This window comes from Heterodontus francisci, chromosome 38 (assembly GCF_036365525.1).
Source record: "Heterodontus francisci isolate sHetFra1 chromosome 38, sHetFra1.hap1, whole genome shotgun sequence".
NCBI lineage: Eukaryota > Metazoa > Chordata > Chondrichthyes > Heterodontiformes > Heterodontidae > Heterodontus > Heterodontus francisci.
In genome coordinates, this window is record NC_090408.1 from 44,553,491 (window position 1) to 44,577,488 (window position 23,998).

Here is a 23,998-nt window from a genome sequence, read left to right on the forward strand (position 1 = left end):
CACTCAAGAAGCTCAACATCATCCAGGACAAAAAATAGCCCGCTTGATCAGCACCCCATCCACCACCTTAAACATTTGCTCCATCCACCACCAGTGGTAGCAGTGTGTACCATCTACAAGATGCACTGCTGCAACTCACCAAGGCTCCTTCGACAGCATCTTTCAGACCACTGATCTGTACCACCTAGACGAACAAGGGCAGCAGACACATGGGAGCATCACCACCCGCAAGTTCCCCTCCAAGTCACCCACCATTCTGACTTGGGAATCTATCACCATTGCTTCATCGTTGTTGGGTCAAAATCCTGGAACTTCCTACTGACAGCACTGTGGGTGTTCCTACACTACCCAGACTGTAGCAGTTTAAAGTGGCAGCTCACCACCACCTTCAAGGCCAATTAGGGAGGGCAGTAAATGCTGGCCTTGCTGGAGACACCCACATCCCATGAATGAAAATTAAAAAAAAAAATTGGGGTCAGGCAGGAAAGTGAATTGAGGTCAAAGATCAGACCTGATCATAATGAAGGGCACAGCAGGTTCAACGGGTCATATGGCCAACTTCTGCTATATCTCTTACGTTCTGATCTAGTATTTGCATTTAAGGTGCTGGAATCTCTTGCTGCAGGTTTAACCAACATTGAGACATATTGCTACTGACTACATTCCCACCATCACTTCTCAGAAGCTACATTCTTTGTGTTTTACTTGCACCTTCATGAGACTCCAGCTAAAACAAATGGAGTAGAACTTCCAACTTTTCCAAGAGGCGTTGATACATGGAACTCAGACAAAACATTTAGGGTGGTCTAGGGAATATACTACAGAAAGGTCAGCCCTCAGTGGGATGTGTCAATATCTGACCAATCTTTCTTTTTTGGGCCTCCTTATCTCGAGAGACAATGGATACGCGCCTGGAGGTGGTCAGTGGTTTGTGAAGCAGCGCCTGGAGTGGCTATAAAGGCCAATTCTGGAGTGACAGGCTCTTCCACAGGTGCTGCAGAGAAATTTGTTTGTTGGGGCTGTTGCACGACTTATAACCCGTAACTGCTGCCTTCCGTGTTGTTTCAGTCGCTGTGAGGCAACTATGGAGTGACCTCTCCATGGCGCATGCCTGGGCAAATTTATGGAGGTTGAGAGTTGCCCAGTCGTCAAAACCCCCCTCTCGGCCTTTCTGGTGGGGTCCAAAGGAGTGCAGGACACGACGTTTGGCACCAGTATGGCTGCAGGAACTGCCGGAAACATGCCAAAGGTGACACATGACCGCCTACGGGGTTCCGCTCCGGATTTTCTGTTAGGGTTTACTCCCTTAGCCTTGGTCTCTCCCGAGACGCCCACAAGGCAGTGGGGTTGTTGGGGCCCCTACACAGGTGTAGGATGGTGCCGGTGGGAGGAGGGGATGCAAGGGGGAGGGGTAGAGGGAGGGGGTGGGTCCAATACCATCTGAGAAATCAGGCAAAAACAGCAGGTGCATCTACTGCCCCCAACACAACTAGTCTACTCTCCAATCCCAGCACTTTCAAACTGAAGCTCAACTCGACCACAATAAACTTACTGAGCCTCTGCACTAAACACAAAAACAAAGCCACTTTGTCCAGGAAGCTTCAACGCAGGACGAAAGAATCCACTCAAAATCTCTTCACATTAAAAAAAAAATAGTGCAAAATGTTCATTTACCTCAAAATCAATTTTAGCTGGAGTGTGATCCACCTGTATCATCCTTACAGAAACAGATTAGGAGAAATCTCTGAATGCCTCTTGTGGACATGATACAGTGATCAGTTACATCAAACTAATTTGTCTCATTGTTCAGTTAAAAGTAACCTTGTACTCAAAGCTGAGCTGGCTGCACATGCCAATGTCATTCTGTAAATTCAAATCCACAATATTGCAGGCTTCCTTGCACTAAATAAAGTGCTGGTATTGATCGAGATCTCCATTTCAGAACCATATGCCACTACTCAGAGTCTTGAGCTGCATCATTCATACCTGAATGGAATCCTGATGCATCTTCATTGGTCCAAACTGAACCTCAGTCACTGCTCCCTGCAGTGAAAAGTGAAAAAGGTCAAAATTAAAATCATAACTCTTCATTTTATATAAACTTTCAAAAATTCAATAGATGTTGGCCCTTAATCTATTTGGGTCAAGACTTAAAAACGTAGGCAATGGGGAGGGTGAAGATATTTTTGGAGAGGGTAGGGAAAAGACAGAATTCAGTCACTGCATTTTATATCACCATACTGTTGAATAGGGCAATGTTCTACTAACTGAAAGGTTCCTAAAAGGGATTGTTTGAGCCCATGAGGGCTGCAAAGGCATCTCAACCTTGTTTCAATTCCACCTAGAATTAAGCAAGTAGCCATTTATTTTGGATCCACTTCCGAGATACTCGCACAAATCCATTCTATCACTTCCCCCCCCCCGACAAAGGACCCAGTTCAGGGAAGGGCTGGGATGGGGTGGCAGTACACTGATCCACAGCACAAAATGGAAGCCCAGTGATTCAAACCAGCACCATTGAAAAAATACGATATCCCATTTGCTCACATAAGCCTACTTTTATGACGATCCTGGAGAATATAAATCTACAGTAGAGCTATACAGAACTTTACCAATATACTCAACAGTAAATACTAGGTTAAAATGTATGCCCATTTATAAACTAAATGTACAATTTCCAAAACAGATTTATATAGAGACTGAATGATTAAATATTTGCCTTTCATGGAACAAGTTTTTTAAAAATCTGTTTACAGATTTATTTTAATCTTTAATGAAAGTCTGTCTTTGTCAGTGAGGTTACTGAAGCAAAATACTGCAGATGCGGAAATCTGAAAAACAGAGCAGGGCACCCAGGCTGCGGGGGCGTGGTGTGCCACACATCAGGCAGGCTGAGGGGTGCTGCATCAGGCACACGCAGAGGTCTGCATATTTTGTGAACCAACTCAAATCTAACCAGTTACAGTATAAAAGCACAGAGAGCACAGCATCACTCACTGCACCTGGCTGTACACTGAGGTTACTTAGCTTTGCAGTATTTCATATCTCATTCTCTGAGTGAAGAGCAGGAACTGCAACTCAACCCTGTCCAACTGTGTTTCCTCAGCCAGGCTGCATTTAAGCCCAACTTCCCAGCCACTGGATGCATCAGATTTCAGGCAAACTCTCCATGCAGCAGGGAGGGTTGCTTTCACCACAACCAGCGAAACAGGATGTTCAGTGCGATTGTCAAGTGAACAGGCATAGTTCGACGCTGAGACTGAATCAGCTGAATCCAAGCATCATGGATAAAGATTGTCTAGCTAACAGGAAACAGAGTAGGCATAAATGGGTCATTTTCTGGTTGGCAAGATGTAATGAGTGTGTGCCACAGGGATCAGTGCTGGGTCCTCAAATTTTTACAATTTATATAAATGACTTGGACGAATGGACCGAAGATATGGCTGCTAAATTTGCTGATGAATAAAGAGAGGTTGGAAAGTAAGTTGTGAAGACATAAGGAGGCTACAAAGGGATATAGATAGGTTAAGTGAGCGGGCAAATGGAGTTGTGCAGAAACCACACTCGCCAAATGGAAACATATTAATTTTGTCAGGTGGAACACTACTTGAACCCTTTTGCTGGACATTGCACAGAACTTGTTTAAAAAAGACCAGAGTTGGACAGCTGAAACATGGCTGCACATTTGCATTCTAAAAAACAGTTGAATAAAGAGACAATGGAACGAACTTATTAGCGAGAGACAGCATGGTTTTGTGAAGGGAAGGTCGTGTCTTACTAATTTGATTGAGTTTTTTGAGGAAGTGACAAAGATGATTGATAAGGGAGGGGCGGTGGATGTTGTCTATATGGACTTTAGTAAAGCCTTTGACAAGGTCCCGCATGGCAGACTGGTACAAAATGTGAAGTCACACGGGATCAGAGGTGAGCTGGCAAGATGGATACAGAACTGGCTCGGTCACAGAAGACAGAGGGTAACAGTGGATGGGCGTTTTTCTGAATGGAGGGATGTGACTAGTGGTGTTCCGCAGGGATCAGTGCTGGGACCTTTGCTGTTTGTAGTATATATAAATGATTTGGAGGAAAATGTAGCTGGTCTGATTAGTAAGTTTGCGGACGACACAAAGGTTGGTAGAGTTGCAGATAGTGATGAGGATTGTCAGAGGATACAGCAGGATATAGATCGGTTGGAGACTTGGGCAGAGAAATGGCAGATGGGAGTTTAATCCGGACAAATGTGAGGTAATGCATTTTGGAAGGTCTAATGCAGGTGGGAGGTATACAGTAAATGGCAGAACCCTTGGGAGTATTGACAGGCAGAGAGATCTGGGCGTACAGGTCCACAGGTCACTGAAAGTGGCAACGCAGGTGGATAAGGTAGTCAAGAAGGCATACGGCATGCTTGCCTTCATCAGTCGGAGCTTTGAGTATAAAAATTGGCAAGTCGTGCTGCAGCTGTACAGAACCTTAGTTAGGCCACACTTAGAATATTGCGTGCAATTCTGGTCGCCACACTACCAGAAGGACGTGGCGGCTTTGGCGAGGGTACAGAAGAGGTTTACCAGGATGTTGCCTGGTCTGGAGGGCATTAGCTATGAGGAGAGGTTGGAAAAACTTGGATTGTTTTCACTGGAACGATGGAGGTGGAGGGGCGACATGATAGAGGTTTACTAAGTTATGAGCGGAATGGACAGAGTGGATAGTCAGAAGCTTTTTCCCAGGGTGGAAGAGTCAGTTACTAGGGGACATAGGTTTAAGGTGCAAGGGGCAAAGTTTAGAGGGGATGTGCGAGGCAAGTTTTTTTTTTTTACACAGAGGGTGGTGAGTGCCTGGAACTTGCTGCCAGGGGAGGTGGTGGAAGCAGATACGACAGCGACGTTTAAGAGACATCTTGATAAGTATATGAATAGGAAAGGAATAGAGGGATATGGTCCCCGGAAGTGCAGAAGGTGTTAGTTTCAGCAGGCATCAAGATCGGCGCAGGCTTGGAGGGCCGAATGGCCTGTTCCTGTGCTGTACTGTTCTTTGTGGAAGTGCACACTGATTCAATTAACAAGACTGATCTGGGCAATCATAATTATCAACCTTCTATGTCTGTGTAAGAGCCAGAGTTCCACACCCCACCGAGTGTGACTGGAGAACTTTGAGAATAAACAACCTTTGCAGAAGATTCTGTTTCAAACAAAGAGCTGGTCACATGACTTACCTGCTGGCCAGACTGAGAACTGTTTGAATTGTGCCGAACAGAAAGGTTTGAGCAGACTGCAATTTGAAGACCAAAGAGAAGGAATCCCTCTCTCCCTGTCTCTCTCTCTCAAGCAAAGTCCCAGGGACCCACTGAAGCAGCTTAAGCCTCAAGACAGACTACCTCAGCAGCCTTCTGGTAACAGAGAATCAAGTTTGAAAGGGTGCATTGGGCCCCAGCGAGAACTATAAGACCGCAACTCCAACCAAGGACTTTACAGGAAAACTAAAGACTGTAATTGAATTCCATTTACAACTCCAAACACCTCCTTAATTCCTTCTCCCCTCTGTATCTATTTGTGTGTTTATCTCAAATGCATCCTAGCATGGTTGCATCACATATTTTAGTAATTTTAACTGAGTTAGTGTGTTAAGGCTAATAAACTTGCATCTTTCTTGCTTACATCCAAGAAAACCTGTCTCAGTGGTACACTGGCAATTACAATTAGAGTGCAAGAGAGCAAGGACTCACTGAGGTGGTAAGCTAAAAACACTGTTTAAAAGTTAAAACTGTTACGGCCAAACCAGGAATGGGACGAGAGGGGAGCCCGAGACCCCTTCCTCACCTCGTCGTAACAGAGTATAATGTGGGGATATTTGAAATTGTCCATTTTGACAGGAAGAATAAAAAATGTATATTATCTAAATGGTGAGAGATTGCAGAGCTCTGAGATGCAGAGGGATCTGGGTGTCCTAGTGCATGAATCACAAAAGGTTAGTATGCAGGTTCAGCAAGTAATTAGGAAAGCCAATAGAATGTTATTGTTTATTGTAAGTGGAATTGAATACAAAAGTAGGAAGTTATGCTTCAGTTATACAGGCCATTGGTGAGACCACAGCTAGAGCACTGTGTACAGTATTGGTCTCCTTCTCCTAAAGAAGGATGTAAATGCATTGGAAGCAGTTCAGAGAAGGTTTACTGGAATAATACCTGGAATGGGCGGGTTGTCTTATGAGGAAAGGTTGGACAGGCTAGACTTGCATCTGCTGGAGTGTAGAAGAATAAGAGGCAACTTGATTGAAACATACAAGATCCTGAGGGGTCTTGGCAGGGTGAATGCTGAAAGGATATTTTCTCTTGTGGGAGAATCTAGAACTAGGCGTCACTATCTAAAAGTAAGGGGTTGCCCATTTAAGACAGAGATGAGGAGAAATTGTTTCTCTGAGAGCCATGAGTCTACAGAGTCTTTGAATATTTTTAAGGCAGAGGTAGATAGATTAATAAGCAAGGGGTGAAAGGTTATCGGGGGTAGTCAGGAATGTGGAGTCGAGGTTACAATCAGATCAGCCATGAGCTCATTGAATGGTGGAGCAGGCTCGAGGGGCTGAGTGGCCTATTCCTCTACTCCTAATTCGTATGTTTGTATGTTAGTACGAACATACGAATTAGGAGCAGGAATAGGCTACTTGGTCCTTTGAGACTGCTCCGCCATTCAATAAGTTCATGACTGAACTGATTACTCCACATTTCCACCTACCCCCAATAACCTTCCACCCCCAGACAACATCTGACCCTACTGCAATTCCCGGAGGCCTGAGGCATTATTTTTCAATCTAGAAACAAGGAGCAAAACAAAAAAGGCCATTCAGCCCTTCAAGCCTTTTCTATCCCTCAGTTAGATCACAGCTGATCAGCATCTTAACTCCATTTAGCCACCTTGATTCCGCAACCCTCAAAAATTTAGCAAAAAAGCTCATCATTCTCAGTTTTGACTTTTCCATCGAATCCCAGCACCTCTCAGCCTTTTTTTTTGGGTGGGGGGGGGGGGGGTACGTAAAAGAGATTTCCAGAACTCCATTATTCCACATGTGAACAAGTGCTTGCTCACATCACTCCTGAGAAAAAAAAACAGTGCTAGAAAAACTCTGTAGATCAGGCAGCATCTGTGGAGAGAACCACAGAAATAACATTTTAGGTCTGTGTTCTGATGAAAGGTCACAGACCTGAAACGTTTACATTTTTCTCTCCATGGATGCTGCCTACCCTGCTGAGTATTTCCAGCATCCGCAGTATTTTACTTTTGTATCACTCGAACGGCCTAGCTCTAATTTGCAGGTTATGCACCCACCCCCACCTCAATTGCTCTGGACTCCCCTACAAGCAGAAATTGTTTCTATCTACCTTATCAACTCCTTTAATCATCTTATACACCTCCTATACACTAGGAAATATAAGCATAGTCTATACAACCTTTTCTCGTAATTTAACCCTTTTAGCTCCATTAATCTGCTGAATCTGCAATGTACCCACTCCAAGGTCAACATATCCTTGCTGGGTGCAGTGCCCAGAACTGAACACAGTGCTCCAGATGCAGTCTGACCAGAACTTGTTATAATTGAAGCACAAGATCTCCAATTCCACAGTGTAGAGTACTGTCCAACTACCCCTGCAAAAACCTAGCTGCTGTTAGGTTCTCATTTTCGCTCACATGTCTCCCTGGAGGCACCAGGCCTTTGCTGGGGTCTGGGTTCTAGCTTCAGCAAAATCCGCAAGCTTCATGCAAGAGCCCAGAGAGAAAGCGGTTACAACATAGAAATAGGCTGCCTGGTTCCAGCAGTCCACGTTCACCATATACCTTCAACACGAGTTGTCAGCCCACTGAAGCCCAGATCTGTGCTCCAACCCATGATACTGGTACCACTGCTCACAGCGCAACCTCCACTACACTGGGGAGACCAAATGCACCTTAGGCGACAGCTTTGCTCAACACCATTTTATCTGTGTGTCTCAAAGCTCCCCATCACTTAACGGCACATCTCACTCCAACTCTAATATTTGGTTTTCTACACTGTTCCAGTTAAACTTATTGTTTCCTCAACTTTCAAATAGCCACATGTTAGGCAATGTTAAGGCCATTGGGTGAAGAATGTCTGAAAATAACTTTACATCCCACTTGCATGCCAACATACTTACTGGGAGCAGGAGTAGGCCACTCAGCCCCTTGAGCCTGCTCCACCATTCAATAAGGTCATGGCTGATCTGACTGTAACCTCAACTCCACATTCCAGCCTACCCCCAATAACCTTTCACCCTTCATCAAGAATCTAACTACATCTGCCTTAAAAATATTCAAAGACTTTTCTTCCACCACCTTTCGAGGAACAGAGTACCAAAGACTCAGGCCCGAGAGAAAAAAAATTCTCATCTGTCTTAAATGGGCGACCCCTTATTTTTAAACAGTGACTCCTAGTTCTAGATTCTCCCACAAGGGGAAACATCCTTTCCACATCCACCCTGTCAAGACCCCTCAGAATGGTATCTATTTCAATTATGTCGCCTCTGACTCTTCTAAACTCCAGCGGATACAAGTCCAGCTTGCCCAACCTTTCCTCATAAGACAACCCACCCATTCCACGTATTAGTCTAGTAAACCTTCTCTGAACTGATTCCAACACATTTTACATCCTTCCTTAAATAAGGAGACCAATACTGTACACAGTACTCCAGATGTGGTTTCACCAATGCCCTGTATAACTGAAGCATAACCTCCCTACTTTTGTATTCAATTCCCCTCACATTAAACAACAACATTCTATGAGCTTTCCTAATTACGTGCTGGACCTGCATACTAACTTTTTGCAATTCATGCACTTGGACACCCAGATCCCACTGCATCTCAGAGTTCTGCAATCTCTCACCATTTAGAGGTTTTTTTTTTACTCTTCCTGCCAAAATGGACAATTTCATATTTTCCCACATTATACTCCATTTGCCAGATCTTTGCCCACTCACTTAACCTATCTATATCCCTTTGTAGCCTCTTTATGTCCTCTTCACAACTTACTTTCTGATCTATCTTTGTGTCATCAGCACATTTAGCAACCATACCTTCGGTCCCTTCATCCAAGTGATTTATATAAATTGGAAAAGGTTGAGGCCCCAGCACAGATCCCTGTGGCACAGCACTCGTTACATCTTGCCAACCAGAAAGTGACCCATTTATGCCTACTCTGTTTCCTGTTAGCTAGCCATTCTTCTATCCACGCCAAAATGTTACCCCTACACCATGAATTTTTACTTTCCGCAATAACCTTTGATGTGGCACCTTATCAAATGTCTTCTGGAAATCTAAGTACAGTACATCCACTGGTTTCCCTTTACATTACTTCTTCAAAGAACTCCAATAAATTGGTTAAACACGATTTCCCTTTCACAAAACCATGTTGGCTCTGCCTGATCACCGTGAATTTTTCTAAGTGTCCTGCTATAATGTCTTTAATAATAACTTCTAACATTTCCCTATCTTCCTCTACAGCAGTTGGTGTGGGATGGTGTGTTGGCGATTCAATGCCTGGGCTGAAAAGGAAAAAGAAGAAATGGGTTGGTGCTTGGGGTGGGGACCGTCAGTCAGAACACCAGGCAGATGAGCAGTCTGCAACCTTGTGTTTTCTGATCAAAGGCTGTCGGAGCCTGCTCCACTTCAGTTTTCCCTGATTATATTTTTAATCTACCTGGCCCCCTTCCTCCAGTGCCTCAGCTATCCAAATGTTCTGTGTTTCACACAAGTCTTCAATTTCTCTCATTGTGCCTCTTATTGTCTCATTACCACCATTTAAACATTTCTTGTTTTCCATTTAAACACTTCACAGCACATTCTACTTCCACCCTCCTGTGTTTTTCCCCTTCTCCCCTTTCTTCTGTCCATTTTAAATGCTGCTCATCTGTGTTTCATTTCTCGTTGTGAAATGTCTACACCTGAAACATCAACTGGTCTGTCGCTGTCACAGATGTTGACCATCCTGCTGAGTGCTTCCAGCATTTGAGTTTCCAAAACTGTCCTCTCCCAACACCCACAACTGCAGATCACCATAGCTGGACAGCAAACAGGAGCAGTAACCTCACTAACTCAGGTTGCTGACTCCAACTTAATGCCCACCTGAGACAGCTAGCATAGCACAGATTGAGAATCAGCTACTCACTGCCTGAACCACCTGCGCCATTGAGGGAGCCTCCATATTCAGTATAATTCTCACTGTCCATCGGGATTAGAACGAGCAGCAGTCAAACCTTTGCCTATTTGCAGCTTTAAACATACGCACACACTGCACGTGGAATTTACTCCCTATCAACTAGGCAGTGATAAACTTACAGACTGTGATAAACCTACACTAACGTCACAGCCATTAATCATCTTGTGCAAACACCTCGCACGAAGCAGTCGAGCAGCAAGTCTCCATCTGCATTGACAACTACTGAAAGTGATCAAACAAAACTAAGAATCAAAGCTTGTAAAACTGTGCCCTGGCTGTGATCACTGGGCACCAATCAAAGCATGTCACATACACTGGTTGCCACTAGCCATCATTTGCTGCACTGGCATCAGAGTTTCAGGGGGAAATTTCACTCAGGGCAATTACACTGATTGGTTGTGCCTCTTCTGTAATACACAACTCATTGCTAGGTTACTGTCACTGCATCCACCACCATGTATCTGGGACAGTCATTTATTGAGAACATATATCTGGCAGTGGTGTACATATAGAATTACAGACACAAGAGTAGATATGTGAAGAATAATGGATCAGAGTGGAGATAAAGTGAAGAACCCATTTATATAGGGTTTTTTTTTTTACAGCCCGACATCCCAAAGCTGTTCACAACGAAGTACGTACTTTTGAAGTGGAATTACTGTCAAAATGTAGGAAACACAGCAAGGCTCCACAAACAGCAAATGAAATAGTAACCAAATAATCTGTTTTAATTATGTTGGTTGAGAGATCAACATTGGCTAGGAGACCAGAGAACTCTCCTGCTCACCTTCAAATAGTTCCACGGAATCTTTTATGTCCATCTATTAAAGCACCTCAAAATTAACATCTTATCCAAAAGACATGCGCCCTCCCCTCCCAGACAGTATTGTATTCTCTGATGTGAGAGTCTCACACTGGGACTAGCAGTGATATACATACTACCTTAAAGGTAGCAAAAAAGAACAAAAAACCCAACGAACTTTGCAACCAGCATAGGAGCAGTGCACAGTTTTCTGTTATTGGAGCCAATGAATAATGTGAGCTGTACAAACGACGAGCATTTGCCAGGGCCAAGTTTCCTTTTGGGAAGCACCAGAGCTGGCACCATTACCAAAAGTTCCATACATAATAAAAGCAGAGAAAGATCCCACAGCACTACCCAAGGAAGGAACGCAGCTCTCTCTCTGACATGGCTGACACTTATCCTTCAACTGCTCATTTATTTTATTGCTGCTTGTGAGGTCTTGGTGTGTACAAACTACATAATCATTGCACTGTAAAGCAATTCATTGTACGTGAAATACTTTGAAAAACTGCGTGAGACGCAAGATGCTACATGAAAGTTTTATCCCTACACCCATCCTTGTCAACAGTATGATGAAATTTGAGAGAGAGAAATTATGCATTACTTTATATGTGCAGAAGGGCTAGATCATGTAACACACAATGCATCATTCTACTGCTAAGGTGAATCTATTCCTTTTAAGGGCAAAGTTTAACTGTTAAATATACATGCTCAGGTTACACTTTTAACTGTTGTTGGTACAGAAACTTTGCAGATTGGAAATGTCATTTCATGCTGCTAACTCACAGTACCCATCTTTAACAGAATATACAAAACACCTGTTGGACTGCAGTTGTACTGCCAGTGGCATGAAGTGGCTTTATGCATGCACTGACCCGGGTGTGACAGTGTTACTCAAGAGTTCAGGTGACTTCTGAGCTCAATCTGTACACACCAAAGCCAAGCAGTGAAGAGATCTCTACTCGGAGGCTGCCTTACATTGCTCATTGTGGAACACAACTCAGTTGAGAGTGAATCAGAGTGTGAAACACATTGTTCACCCTTCACACCAAGTGGAGTACAACTCAGCTGAGTGTCAAAGATGCTCAGGAGGTCACTGGATCACCTAGCACTTTATAAACCTAGTACTGAATCTTCAATATTGAGAAATCAGAGGCTGTTTGTTGTCTCTCAACATTAAGGGAGTAGCCTGTGAAGTAAAGCGCTGTGTAAGGAGAGTGCTGACTGTTAATGGACAGTCATAACTTACAAAGTCACCTGGTTGTGCCAGCTACCCTTACTGCTCTACAGTGCTTAGTTTCTCTATAACTGCACCGCAGATCAGTGTCAAATATAATTAAGTTTTCACAATTCAGCTCAATTGTAGTATAAGTCCATGCACTGAGACATCCCTCATACACCCTGAGGCAGAAGCGGAGTTGAGAGCAGCATGCACAGTAAGTGCAAATGAAATCTGGGATATCATTAGAGTTATATCATTAAAATAGATTAGAGATAAAGATTGCACACCCTTGCAGAAGCATTTTATGTCAAAGACTTGGTGAGTTCAGAAAGGGCGACAGGTCTGGAAAGAACGAAGGCACATACTCCCAACACACAAATGACGGATGACCCTGGAGAATGCTGCTCTAAATGAAACACTCGAGCAGTTCAAACGATATAAGCAGAGAACAGAAAGGGAACAATTTATACATACACGACACCCTTATTCAAGAAAGGGTGTAAGGACAGTCCGAGTAACTACAGGCCAGTTAGTTTAACATCAATGGTGATTAAGATTTAGAAATAATAATCAGGGAAATTAACAGACGCTTGAGAGGTTCGAGTTAATTAAGGAGAGCCAGCATGGATTTGTAAAAGGCAGATCATGCTTGACTAATCTAATTGAATTTTTTGATGTAGTTAGGTTGAAGAAAGGAATGAGGTGGATGTTGCTTATATGGATTTTAAGAAAGCATTGATAAGGAACCACATAAAAGGCTTATTAAGAAAATTGAAGCTCATGGAATAGGAGGGTCAGAATCCAATTGGATAAAAAAAATTGGATCAAGAACAGAAAACATCAGAATAAATGGTTGCTTTTCAGACTGCAGGATGGTAGAGAGTGGTGTTCCCCAAGGATCAGTGCTCGGACTGTAGGTAAGTATGGAAGTATGAATTCGGAAAATACCGAAAAGCGAGACATAATTTTTAAATAATGTAAGATTCTGATATATGGACGACGGTCGAAAGAAACGTCAAGCTGTTATAAAAACTTAGGTCAGGAAGTATTCTGACCTTTGGCTGCTTGGAAGTTTGGATAACCTTTTTGGTCTGCCAAACTCTATAATAAGACAATAGCAAGGATAAAGAACTATGTTAAGCTAAAGGGTCTCCTGCTTAGTAAATGAAAACACCATGCATGAGGGACATGCAAGTTTACAATACAGTAATGCACAATAATGAAATAATGGTAAACTAATCAGGTCAATACTAAAATAGTAAACTAATCAGGTTAGCTAAGATGAGGTTTCACCCCACTCAAGGGTAAACTAATCAGTCACCTAATACAGCACAAGGCTGTACTCAAAATGGGTAAAAGAAGATGGAATACAGAGCAGAATCTCAAAATTTACTGACAACACCAAACTTGGAGGTGCGGCAAACAGTGAGGATGATATGAACCTGCAACAGGAGATAGATAGGCTCGTGCAGTGAGAAGACAGGTGGCAGATGGAATTTAATACTGACAAGTGTGAGGTGATGCATTTTGGCAGAAGAAATAGGGAGGGATAATATAGACTTAATGGCACAGTTCCAAAGAGAGTGCAGGAACAGAGGGACCTGGGGTGTATGAGCATAGATCTTTGAAGGTGGCAGGACATACTGAGAAAGTGGTTAGTAAAGCATATGGGATCTTGGACTTAATAAATCAAGGCATTGAGTAAAAAAATCAGGGAAGTTATGCTGGACCTTTTATAAAGATCTGGTTAGGCCCCAACTGGAGGATCGTGTCCAGTTCTGGTCGTCATCCTTTAGGAAGGATGCACGGGTTCTCGAGAGGGTACAGAGGATATTTACCAGAATGGTTCCAGGGATGGAGAATTTTCGTTACAATGTTAGGTTGGAAAAACTGGGTTTGTTCTCTTTAGAACAATGAAGATTGACAGGATATTTAATAGAAGTGTACAAGATTATGACCGGCTCAGATAAGTTAGAGAAGGAAAAACTGTCCCCATTAACTAATGGTACAAGGACTAGGGACACAGATTGAAAGTTTTGGGCAAGAGATGCAGGGGGAATGTGAGGGAGCACTTTTTTTTTTTTAACGACCTAGAACACACTGCCCACAAGAGTTGTGAATGCGGAGACAATCAATGACTTCGAAATGAAGTTGGATGGCTCCTTGAGAAAAACAGAGTTGCAAGGCTACGGGGATCAAGTGGGGGGGGGGGGGTGGGAAGAGTGGGATTAACTGGATAGCTCCATGGAGAGCTGACATGAACTTGATGGGCTGAATAGCCTCCTTCTGTGCCGCAAATTACTCTATGTGCATTGATCTTTGAAGGTGGCAGGACATATTGAGAGAGTGGTTAGCAAAGCATATGGAATCTTGGGCTTCTTAGATAGAAGCTTCGAGTACAAAAGCAGGGAAGTTATGCTGAACCTTTATAAGGCTCTGGTTAGGCCACAACTGGAGTATTATGTCCAGTTCTGGTCACCACACTTCAGGGAGGATGTGAGGGTCCATGCAAGGGTGCAATGGAGATTTACCAGAATGGTTCCAGGGATGGAGGATTTTAGTTACAAGGTTAGGTTGGAAAAGCCGAGTTTGTTCTCCTTAGAACAAAGGAGATTGAGGGGAGATTTAATAGAAATCTACAAGACTGTGACAGGCTTAGATAAGTTAGACAAAGAAAAACTGTTCCCATTACCTGATGGTACAAGGACTGGAGGACACAGATTGAAAGTTTTGGGCAAAAGATGCAGGGGGAATAGGAAGAAGCACTTTTTTTTTTTAAAAACGCAGTGGGTAGTAATGATCTGGAACTCACTGCTCACAAGGATGGTGGAAGCAGTGACCTTCCTCACTGTTTGCTGCACCTCCAAGTTTGGTGTCATCTGCAAATTTTGAGATTCTACTCTTGTATCCCAAGATCCAAGTCATTTAAATATAGCAAAAAAAACAGTGGTCCCAGCACTGACCCTTGAGGAACACCACTGCTGCCATCCATCCACCTTCTCAAGGGCAATTAGGGATGGGCAATAAATGCTGGCATAGCCAGCGAAACCTACATCCCCTGAACGAATAAAAATAAAAGGAAGCTGGATGGCCACCTGAGAGAAAGAGACTTGCAGGGCTACGGGGATCAAGCTGAGGAGTGGGACTGACTGTATGGCTCCACGGAGAGACACCATGGACTCGATGGGCCAAATGGCCTCCTTCCGTGCCATAGATAACTATGACTCTTTGTCAGTTACAATAGTGAACACCTTGGTGGACCATTTTCCTTAAAGAAAAAATACAAATGTGAATGTGAGTGTACAAGCAGGCTGTTATAGAATGAGACTACGCATTACAATGCTGGTAGTGGCTCAGCATTATGCCAGGATTCAAAATTAAAACACTTCAGAATTAAACTTTTCTTCTGATTTCTAGCACTTTTCAATCAACTCTCGAGTTTTCTTTTCTTCAGTCCCATCTCATGGCCAAATGTCACCATTTGAAATTTTAAAAATGTATTTGTAGAAAGTTTTCTTTCCTCTCCAACCTCCTTCTGTTAAATTGTAGTGGTCCTCAATTGAGTCCTTCATTCAACCACAACTGATGACAACAGAGAATGCACCCGGGTCTGCCCCTTGGCGGGGGGGGAAAAACACAGACAGACGGACAGGCAGCCCTCCCAGGTCTGCCCCTGCCCGAGATGCCAGACAGACAGAGCCCAGATCTGTCCCTGGACAACTTCCACACACAATTCCAATAGAGGTTATGGAATCAAAGCAGAAAGTGTGGCTAATTTTCCTCTCTCCATACCAGAAAAATTACAAGTAACGCAATTAACACTTGTGTGATGCTCTTAGCTCATTACCTCACACTGCAACTTTCAGTAACCTTACTGTTCATTTAAAATCGACATCCAGGTGCAGTACAGCTCAAAAACATTCATTGGCCAACCCAAGTTAAAAGGACAAAAATCTGTAATCAATGCTGCAGTTTACATTGTTCCTTGGGAGCACATAAAAATGATGGAATCATGGCATACAATTCTAGAATCTATTGCAGATCAGCCTAATGTCAATATCAGCAAATCTACTGGCTTTCCACTTTCACAGAATGCAATCGCCCAAGCCAAAGAAAAAACCTCATGAAATAAAAGTTAAAACGTGTCTTATTCAGTCAATCAGCCAAGGTTCCAAGGTACTGCGGGGTGCTTTTCCCCCACAGTACAGGTAGACAGCTCCTTCAATTCTGCTCTCTTACACATCCCGATTTTCTTTGGCTGGCTGGTCCCAAAGCTCTGGAATTCCCTCCCTAAATCTCTCCACCTCTCTCTCTTCAAGATGCTCCTTAAAACTTACCTCTGTCTAAGCTTTTGGTCACCTGCCCTAACTTTCATGTAGCTCAATGTCAACTTTTGTTTTATTACACTTGTGCAGCACCTTGGGTGCTTTACATTAGTGGCATTACATAAATGCAAGTTGTTTATCGTAGATATAATGTAAACATTACCCACCACACTCCATTCAATTTTCAACTACACTGGGACGGTTAAGAAACTACCAGGCTAATATGCAAATACCAAGCCTCAAAGTTGTGTAATTATATAACTTTCCTCAACAAATGTTTTAATTTTTCATTAAGAAGCTCTGTACATGTTACAATATTCCACATTGGACATGCATTAGGCTGTTTCACTGCTGGATTAACAACTGTGACATCAACCCAGCTAGTTTATCAAGTATTATATATATTTGATTAGTGGGAAATTAAGTCTAGTGCACAATGTACATGTTAATATCTGTTTAGTACAAAACAATTAGTAATTAAAAATTTAAAGCCAATCCTGGTCCCTGCTTCGAGAAGCTAATGGTAATGGGTTACATCAACCCCAGACCTATAGTGAGAGATAAATCATTCCCATCTGAAATGATTAAATATGCTGAAAATTTAGTGCATGACCAATTATGCACAGACACGACAAAAGCATAGGCACAAATGCAAGTCATCCTGGATTTATGAGGATTGTAGTATACGTCAACAGGGTGAATTGGACAACCCTTCAGGTCAATCGTAAAATCCAGTGTAGAAATCAGACCTGCACTGTGGTTTTAAATCTTCCCAATCAGGACAAGAACTCTTTGATCTATGGAATTTACAGGATAAACTACATGGTAGCTTTCATTATATTTATAGCGTTTTAGGATTCCTAATAATCTCATGAGATATTAAAATAATTAGATTTATTAGGTTAAAAGGAACTCAACCTTCACCAGCTTTTGCAAATGTTGCTTATGTCCTCCAACTTGCAGACTCACTCAGTCAGGATCTTAATTAAAACTCGAGGGAACTTCGACAAAGTGAAATCTCAATGCTAGGTGATATAACATTTAAATTCTTGTACTTATGCATTGCTACAATGTGTCTGCAAACACAACTGAAGAAAAAGCCTTGCATTTACATAGCACCTTTCACAACCACAGAACATCCCAAAGTGCTTTACAGCCAATGAACAGTCACTGCTTCAAATTTAATGAAGTGTTATGTAGCCCAACAGCATAGCAGTTAAGATGGCAGAATCACCCCAGTCTGTAGGATCAAGTGCTCGTATTACTGCACCCTCGGCTCTGCCCGTGCACTTTACATTTCCACATCATTTGAGTGTCAGTTTTTTTGTCCAGAAGGAAGACTTTTGTCCCCCATCATATCCAATGGTTCCGGCTCTCACTTAGGATTCACACTATTTGACTATTCAGGTATCAGCCTTGGCTCAGCAGTAGCCCCTCCAGTCCGCCATTCCTGGTAATTTTATCACACTTCAATCAAGAGCGATTGAGGGAAATAGTATAGATGCATTAAGGGCATAACAGGGAGTAAAGGGTATAAACCAGCATGGACTGGTTGGGCCGAATGGTCTGTCTGTGCCATATATTCTACATAATTCTATTTAAATCTGGAAAGTTGCCAATTGTTCCTCTGTACCAATCGATAATCTTTCATTGTTCCAAGCACAGTTAATCCAGCCTCACAGGGGCTGTTACACGTAGGGCCTCACTGCTACATCACTGTCACTATGTTGACATGTACTCTATCAATCTCAAATTTCTGTTTGAAAGTGCTTCCAGGCAGTGTTGGCAGTGACAATGGGTTTATTTAGTTAATGCTTTCTGAATGCCATTATTCTCCAGTTAATGCACTCTGATCTTTTCCTTACTCAAATTGAACAGATCATTGTTGATCATTGTGGTATTTGTTGCTTTTAGGTATAGCCTGCATTTTATTTTTTATTACGCAGTATTAAATCCCATCAGTGCATATCATGGCATTTTATCCATTCCCCAAACATCCTGCTTCTCCCCACAAAAAAAAACCTGCAGCTCCAGACATTGTACTAGAACCAGACTGACAGACTGGGGCAAGGGCGGGGGGTGGGAGGTATAATTTGGTCCCACTTGCAGCAATGTGATAATGACCAGAGAATCTGTTTTTGTGATGTTGAATGAGGGATAAATAAAGGCCAGGACACCGGGGATAATTCCCCTGCTCGTCTTCCAATTGTGAAGGAGCAGGCTGTATTCTTGCAGTTCAGCCAACTCTTGGGAGCATGTTTGGCAGTGGATGTTCCATCCTGTTTTGTATCTTCAGGAGAATTTCTGCCAATTTTCCATCCACTCCAGCTTCCCAATTTTGCAGGTCTACTAGAGACGTTAATGGAGTTTCAGATTAATGTGTCATCCGAAAGACAGACCCTCTGACAGTGCAGCACTCCCTCAGTACTGCATTAGAGTATTGGCCTAAATTGTGCACTGAAGTCTCTGGAGTGTAACTTGAACCCACAACCTTTTGACTCTGAGGCAAGTGTGCTCCAATTGAGCCACGGTTGACATCTCCTGACATTGTTTTATCAATGATGCTTATGAGCAACTTCCTGAACCAACTCTTCTATACTGTTACTTCCTGTTATGTGTCTTTCACGTGCAATCACAGGCACTCCTTAGAATTTCAGTGCATAAAAGTTACCAGACAGACACATCCTCATTGTTCCCCGACTAACAAGTGAGTATTAGTCATTTAGAGACTAGAATGAAATGAGTGTCCATTAACTTAACCCTTTAAAGCATCTCAGTCACACACTCACAGGGTACACAACAGCCCTTAATTGTGAACATGCAAAATTGTGAAGCCGAAGTAGATGGAAAATTGGCAGAAACTCTCCTGAAGGCATAAAACAGGATGGAGCAGCCACTGCCAAACATGCTTCCATGAGTCGACTGGACTGCAAGAATTATTCAGTAATCCAAATTAAGCAACTGGAATATGGCACTACTGGAGACTTTGTTTTAAAAAAGTATAATGCAAATTATCCAATAATTATAATCAAGTGACTGAATTATCAATAGACATCCCTGAAACCCTAACCTCAAAAATATGCTGCACTGAGCAAAGGAATTAATAGCAATTATTTTATACTTTAGTTTCAAAAAAATAACTTCCAGACTGATGCGTGTCCCCTCCTTCAATCTCAAAGGCTTCAGTTATGAGGATAACTGAGCTCCTTCTCCAATTTTGGTATGAGTCATGGTAATCCAAACAAACCGATGAAATTACATTATAAGCCACCGGAACAACACAATATTGGATTGGAGTGGTAGAATCTAAAAGATGTGATGGTCAGGTAGGGTCTGAAGGGATATTGGATTGATGACCAGTGACCTGCAGTATTATCAGGTTGTTTGACAAATTAATATTTTTAAATAAAAAAGTACAGTTGAGTGGCAATGAACTTGGATTTGGAAACAGACTTGAGCTGCAACCTCAGCCAATTAAGCCAAAGGGAGGATGGAGGAAGAGACAGGAGAAATCTGCGCACAGAATACCATCAGACCAACTTGATGTCCTTCACACACAATCATATTCTGTGTAACATTTAGTTGAGATTCAGGTGTCACTAAAAATCTAAAGATGCCTCATTTTAACAGTGTTGCATGCCTGTGTCCAAGGTTTCAGGGCATGCAGTACATTTGGCAGATTCTACAAACATGTGTGGAGCAACCACAACCTCAGAGCACAGACCAAACTCAAAGTGTACAAAGCCATAGCCCTCACCACCCTTCTGTATGGCGCTGAGTCATGGGTCCTATACTGTCATCATGTACGCCTTCTAGCGCGCTTCCATCAGCAGCATCCTCTCAAACATTGAAGTCCTGGAAACAGCCAACATCACCAGCATTGAGGCCATCCTCTTGCAAAGCCAACTGCGTTGGGCAGGTCACGTTCCCGGATGGACGACAGTTGCCTGCCCAAGATCACGTTGTATGGGAAGCTGACAACTGGTAAAAGGAACAGAAGGACCCCATGCAAACGTTTCAAGGACTCCCTGAAGAATTCCCTCTCTGTGTGCCACATCGACCATCGCCATTGGGAAGCACAGGCCATAGATCATGATGCCTGAAGATGCTACATCAGGAGGGCTACAGACCCCTTTGAGACTGAGCGAAGAACCAGCATGAAAGAGAAAAGGAGAAGGACAGATCCCATTGCCCCCAGCAGCCAATACACCTTCACTTTTACCCACTGTGGGAGAATCTGCCGGTCACAGATAGGCCTGACTAGCCATCAGCGGGCCTGCAACCAATGACTACAATCTTCCCAAAATCTTTGTCTGCGAAGAAATGCCAAGAGGAGCATGTATGCCAGTGTCCAAGGTTTCAGGACATAAATCATTGTCTCAAAGCTCAGGTGCAGGTGAGGAACTAGATGGAAATCCCACATACAAGTTTAAAAAATTAATACCTTCCTTTGGGTTTACTTTCTCTTTTCTCTTTATGGGGCTAATTCCTCAAATGTCCCAACTTTACTGTTAATCCATGTAACGTTGTGAGTGCTCGGTATTGGCAGTAAGAATATTGGGGTGCAGAGGAAGCTACCTACCACACACGGGTTAACAGGTTCACCCTGCTGTTGTAAGCAACCACTTAACATACGAACTAGCATGCCTGCCCCGCCATTTGCTAATGTCAGAGACACTCACCCATTTCACATCACTCCCCTAGCGTCATATCTTTAACCCTGCTTACCACATACATACCTGCACAGCTATGTTTCCACCTAGTGAGAGGAAGAATCCTCCATCATGCAAAGCTCAGGCTCAGCAAAACTGCCAAATAAACTATAGCAGCTATGTGCAGCTAGGGGACCTACATTTTGAATCTAGATCATAGTTTAAAGACAGCAGAATTTGAAGTGGATTATGGTTCACCTCAGCATGCTATTCTTTTGAAAAAAACACCAGTTTCAATACAATGGCATGGAGTTTGCAAACCCCGACAAATTCCCAAGCACCCCCCACCTGCCGCAAAAACACAGACATACACCTAGGGGAGTCATCCCAATCCCAGAAAACATGGTTATGCTCCCAGTGCAGCTGACAGCAAGAGTCTGGTAATCTGTGGATTTGCATTCCTGTCAAACACCAATCAGGAGGTGGCAGCAATTTGAATTTCAGTACTGGCCGACACCCAGCATTCCCAGGAGACAGAGATTTTATTTACATTGCTGACATCTCCTGATCAGAATCCAGGTCTGGGGTGGGGGGATGGGGGTTTGCCAGCCCACAGCATTATGAGCTATGAGCAGCATCTGTTGGCAATCCCTGCACTTGCGTCAGCAGAATGGCTTTATTCCAAGTTCGACAGCCAATATGGTGGCTCTCCAGGACCTGTGGGTGAGGGGGGAATAAAACGACAAGACAGTTCCTGGCATATCAGAAGGCAGTTCTTCATTTGTTTGAAGAACAAATATTTTAATTGAAAATGCTGCGTGGAGGAATAATATCCCCTTTTCATTTCCTTAGAACCATTCTTGTGTTCGGCTTAAAAGTGAAACTTATGCCAATTTACAAATAATTGTAGATAGTTTTGTATTTTGCAGAGATAGAACTGTGGCAAGAACATCCCATATCTGGATACTATTGACATCAAGGGATATGGGGATAGCGCAGGAAAGTGGCGTTGAGGTAATGCTCAGTTATGATCTAATTAAATGGCGAAGCAGGCTCGACGGGCTGAATGGCCTATTTCTGCACATATATTCCAAGCTTCTATTAGTTTATCAAAAATTCTGAAGTATTTTTAAAAGGCTGATGGCACATTTTGTTTATACTTTTAGCACTGTGCCAGGGTAGAATCTTGGCAACAGAGCAGAGCTTTCCCTGACACCTCCTGCTTGCCAAGGGTTAAATGAATAAGCAGCTGCCCAGGCTGAAAGCTCCATCGAGGCTAAGTCTTCAGTAACCCAACAAATTTAAATTACTATATACAGTAGCTCACCTGTGGGATTACACGCAAGGAAGTCAAAGCCAAATGTAGGCTTCAGGGTTAAACGACCGGGTGAAAGTCATCAGTTCCCATTTTCAAATTGTACATTACTACTTTTATATAACACTTCGATTATACGTTATTTTAGTTAAAAAGATAAACTTATAGCAATTTGGGAAGGAAAAGTGGTTGGAGAACTGAAATATGTCTGCAGTGCAGCCTGAGGGTGGACACAAAATTGAAACATTATACAACAATCATGGGAGATAAGAGTGAAATTACAGTATGACCACTACAGAGAGAGCACCCATTATAAATGTGGACATAGGAACCTGTAGTGGAAAAGTTAACAGTAAATGCATGCAGATACAAGATTTTTAATTTAAAACTAGTTGATTTACCGTAACGAAGAATACAATCTCTCTACTGCCAATGTTGCTACTTCTCTGAGTCTTCGACTTTCCCTTCATTATCCCTCTTCAAAATCTCTCCAATTCATTTTACTTCTCTCTCTGTCCCCTTTCTTTCTGGTGGGAGGTGGTCACTGCTTTGGCAGGGAAAGCTTCATATCAAGGGAAGAGGATGTAAGGAAATACCACAGTCAGTAACTCTTCCCCTCCCCCAATCATTCACCCCCACCCCTTCACTCCCATTGGTCCCTAACCCTTCACCATCCCTCTACTTTTCTCAGCACCTCTTCACTCCCATCTCTATCCCCACGTCTTTCTTTTTGACCTTTACCCCTCTCCCTTGCTCTACTCTACCCTCAACTGAGGCCCTCTGTTCCTTTGCTTCCCCCAGATATGGAATGAGAGAGGTCTCCTCAATCTTAGTGTGGCTCCCTCCTCCCCTTCCCTCCCTTCATTTCCATCTATTTCTCTTATAAGCCTTACTTGTTTTCAAAATATAATTAGTCTTTTCTAAAAGACTCAGTTAAAATAAGGAACTACACCGTTACAGCTGTTAATTTGGATATTTGCATTTTTAATTAACAAAATAGATGAGATAATTAGTTGACTTCAGAATTCAATGGATCAGAATTTGCTGCCAAAATAATGGCAAGGTTAATGTGCAAACCATTACTAATGTGTAAATAATTCAGAAACTTGTGGCAAGGAACTGATTCCTGGGAGTTGCAATCGCAGGAGGTGCAATACCTGCCCCATTTACCTCCTCTCTTCTCACTATCCCAGGCCCCAAACACTCCTTTCAGGTGAAGCAGCGATTTACTTGTACTTCTTTCAATGTAGTATACTGTATTCGCTGCTCACAGTGTGGTCTCCTCTACATTGGGGAGACCAAGCGCAGACTGGGTGACCGCTTTGCGGAACATCTCCGCTCAGTCCGCAAGCAGGACCCTGAGCTTCCGGTTGCTTGCCATTTCAACACTCCCCCCTGCTCTCATGCTCACATCTCTGTCCTGGGATTGCTGCAGTGTTCCAGTGAACATCAACGCAAGCTCGA

General features: G+C 43.0%; 1 protein-coding gene across 3 annotated transcripts in view; it reads right to left on the minus strand.

Moving 5' to 3' along the window:
* Positions 1-23,998, minus strand: part of pde8a (phosphodiesterase 8A) — a 132,626-nt gene that overhangs the window by 72,300 nt on the left and 36,328 nt on the right. For 2 of the 3 annotated variants that reach the window (XM_068018299.1, XM_068018301.1), the window contains exon 2: positions 1,987-2,043. The exons of the other annotated variant lie outside the window; for it this stretch is intronic. In XM_068018299.1, the coding sequence (XP_067874400.1) occupies positions 1,987-2,043 (57 nt within the window). The remainder of the gene's footprint in view (positions 1-1,986; positions 2,044-23,998) is intronic. 3 annotated transcript variants of the gene reach the window in all.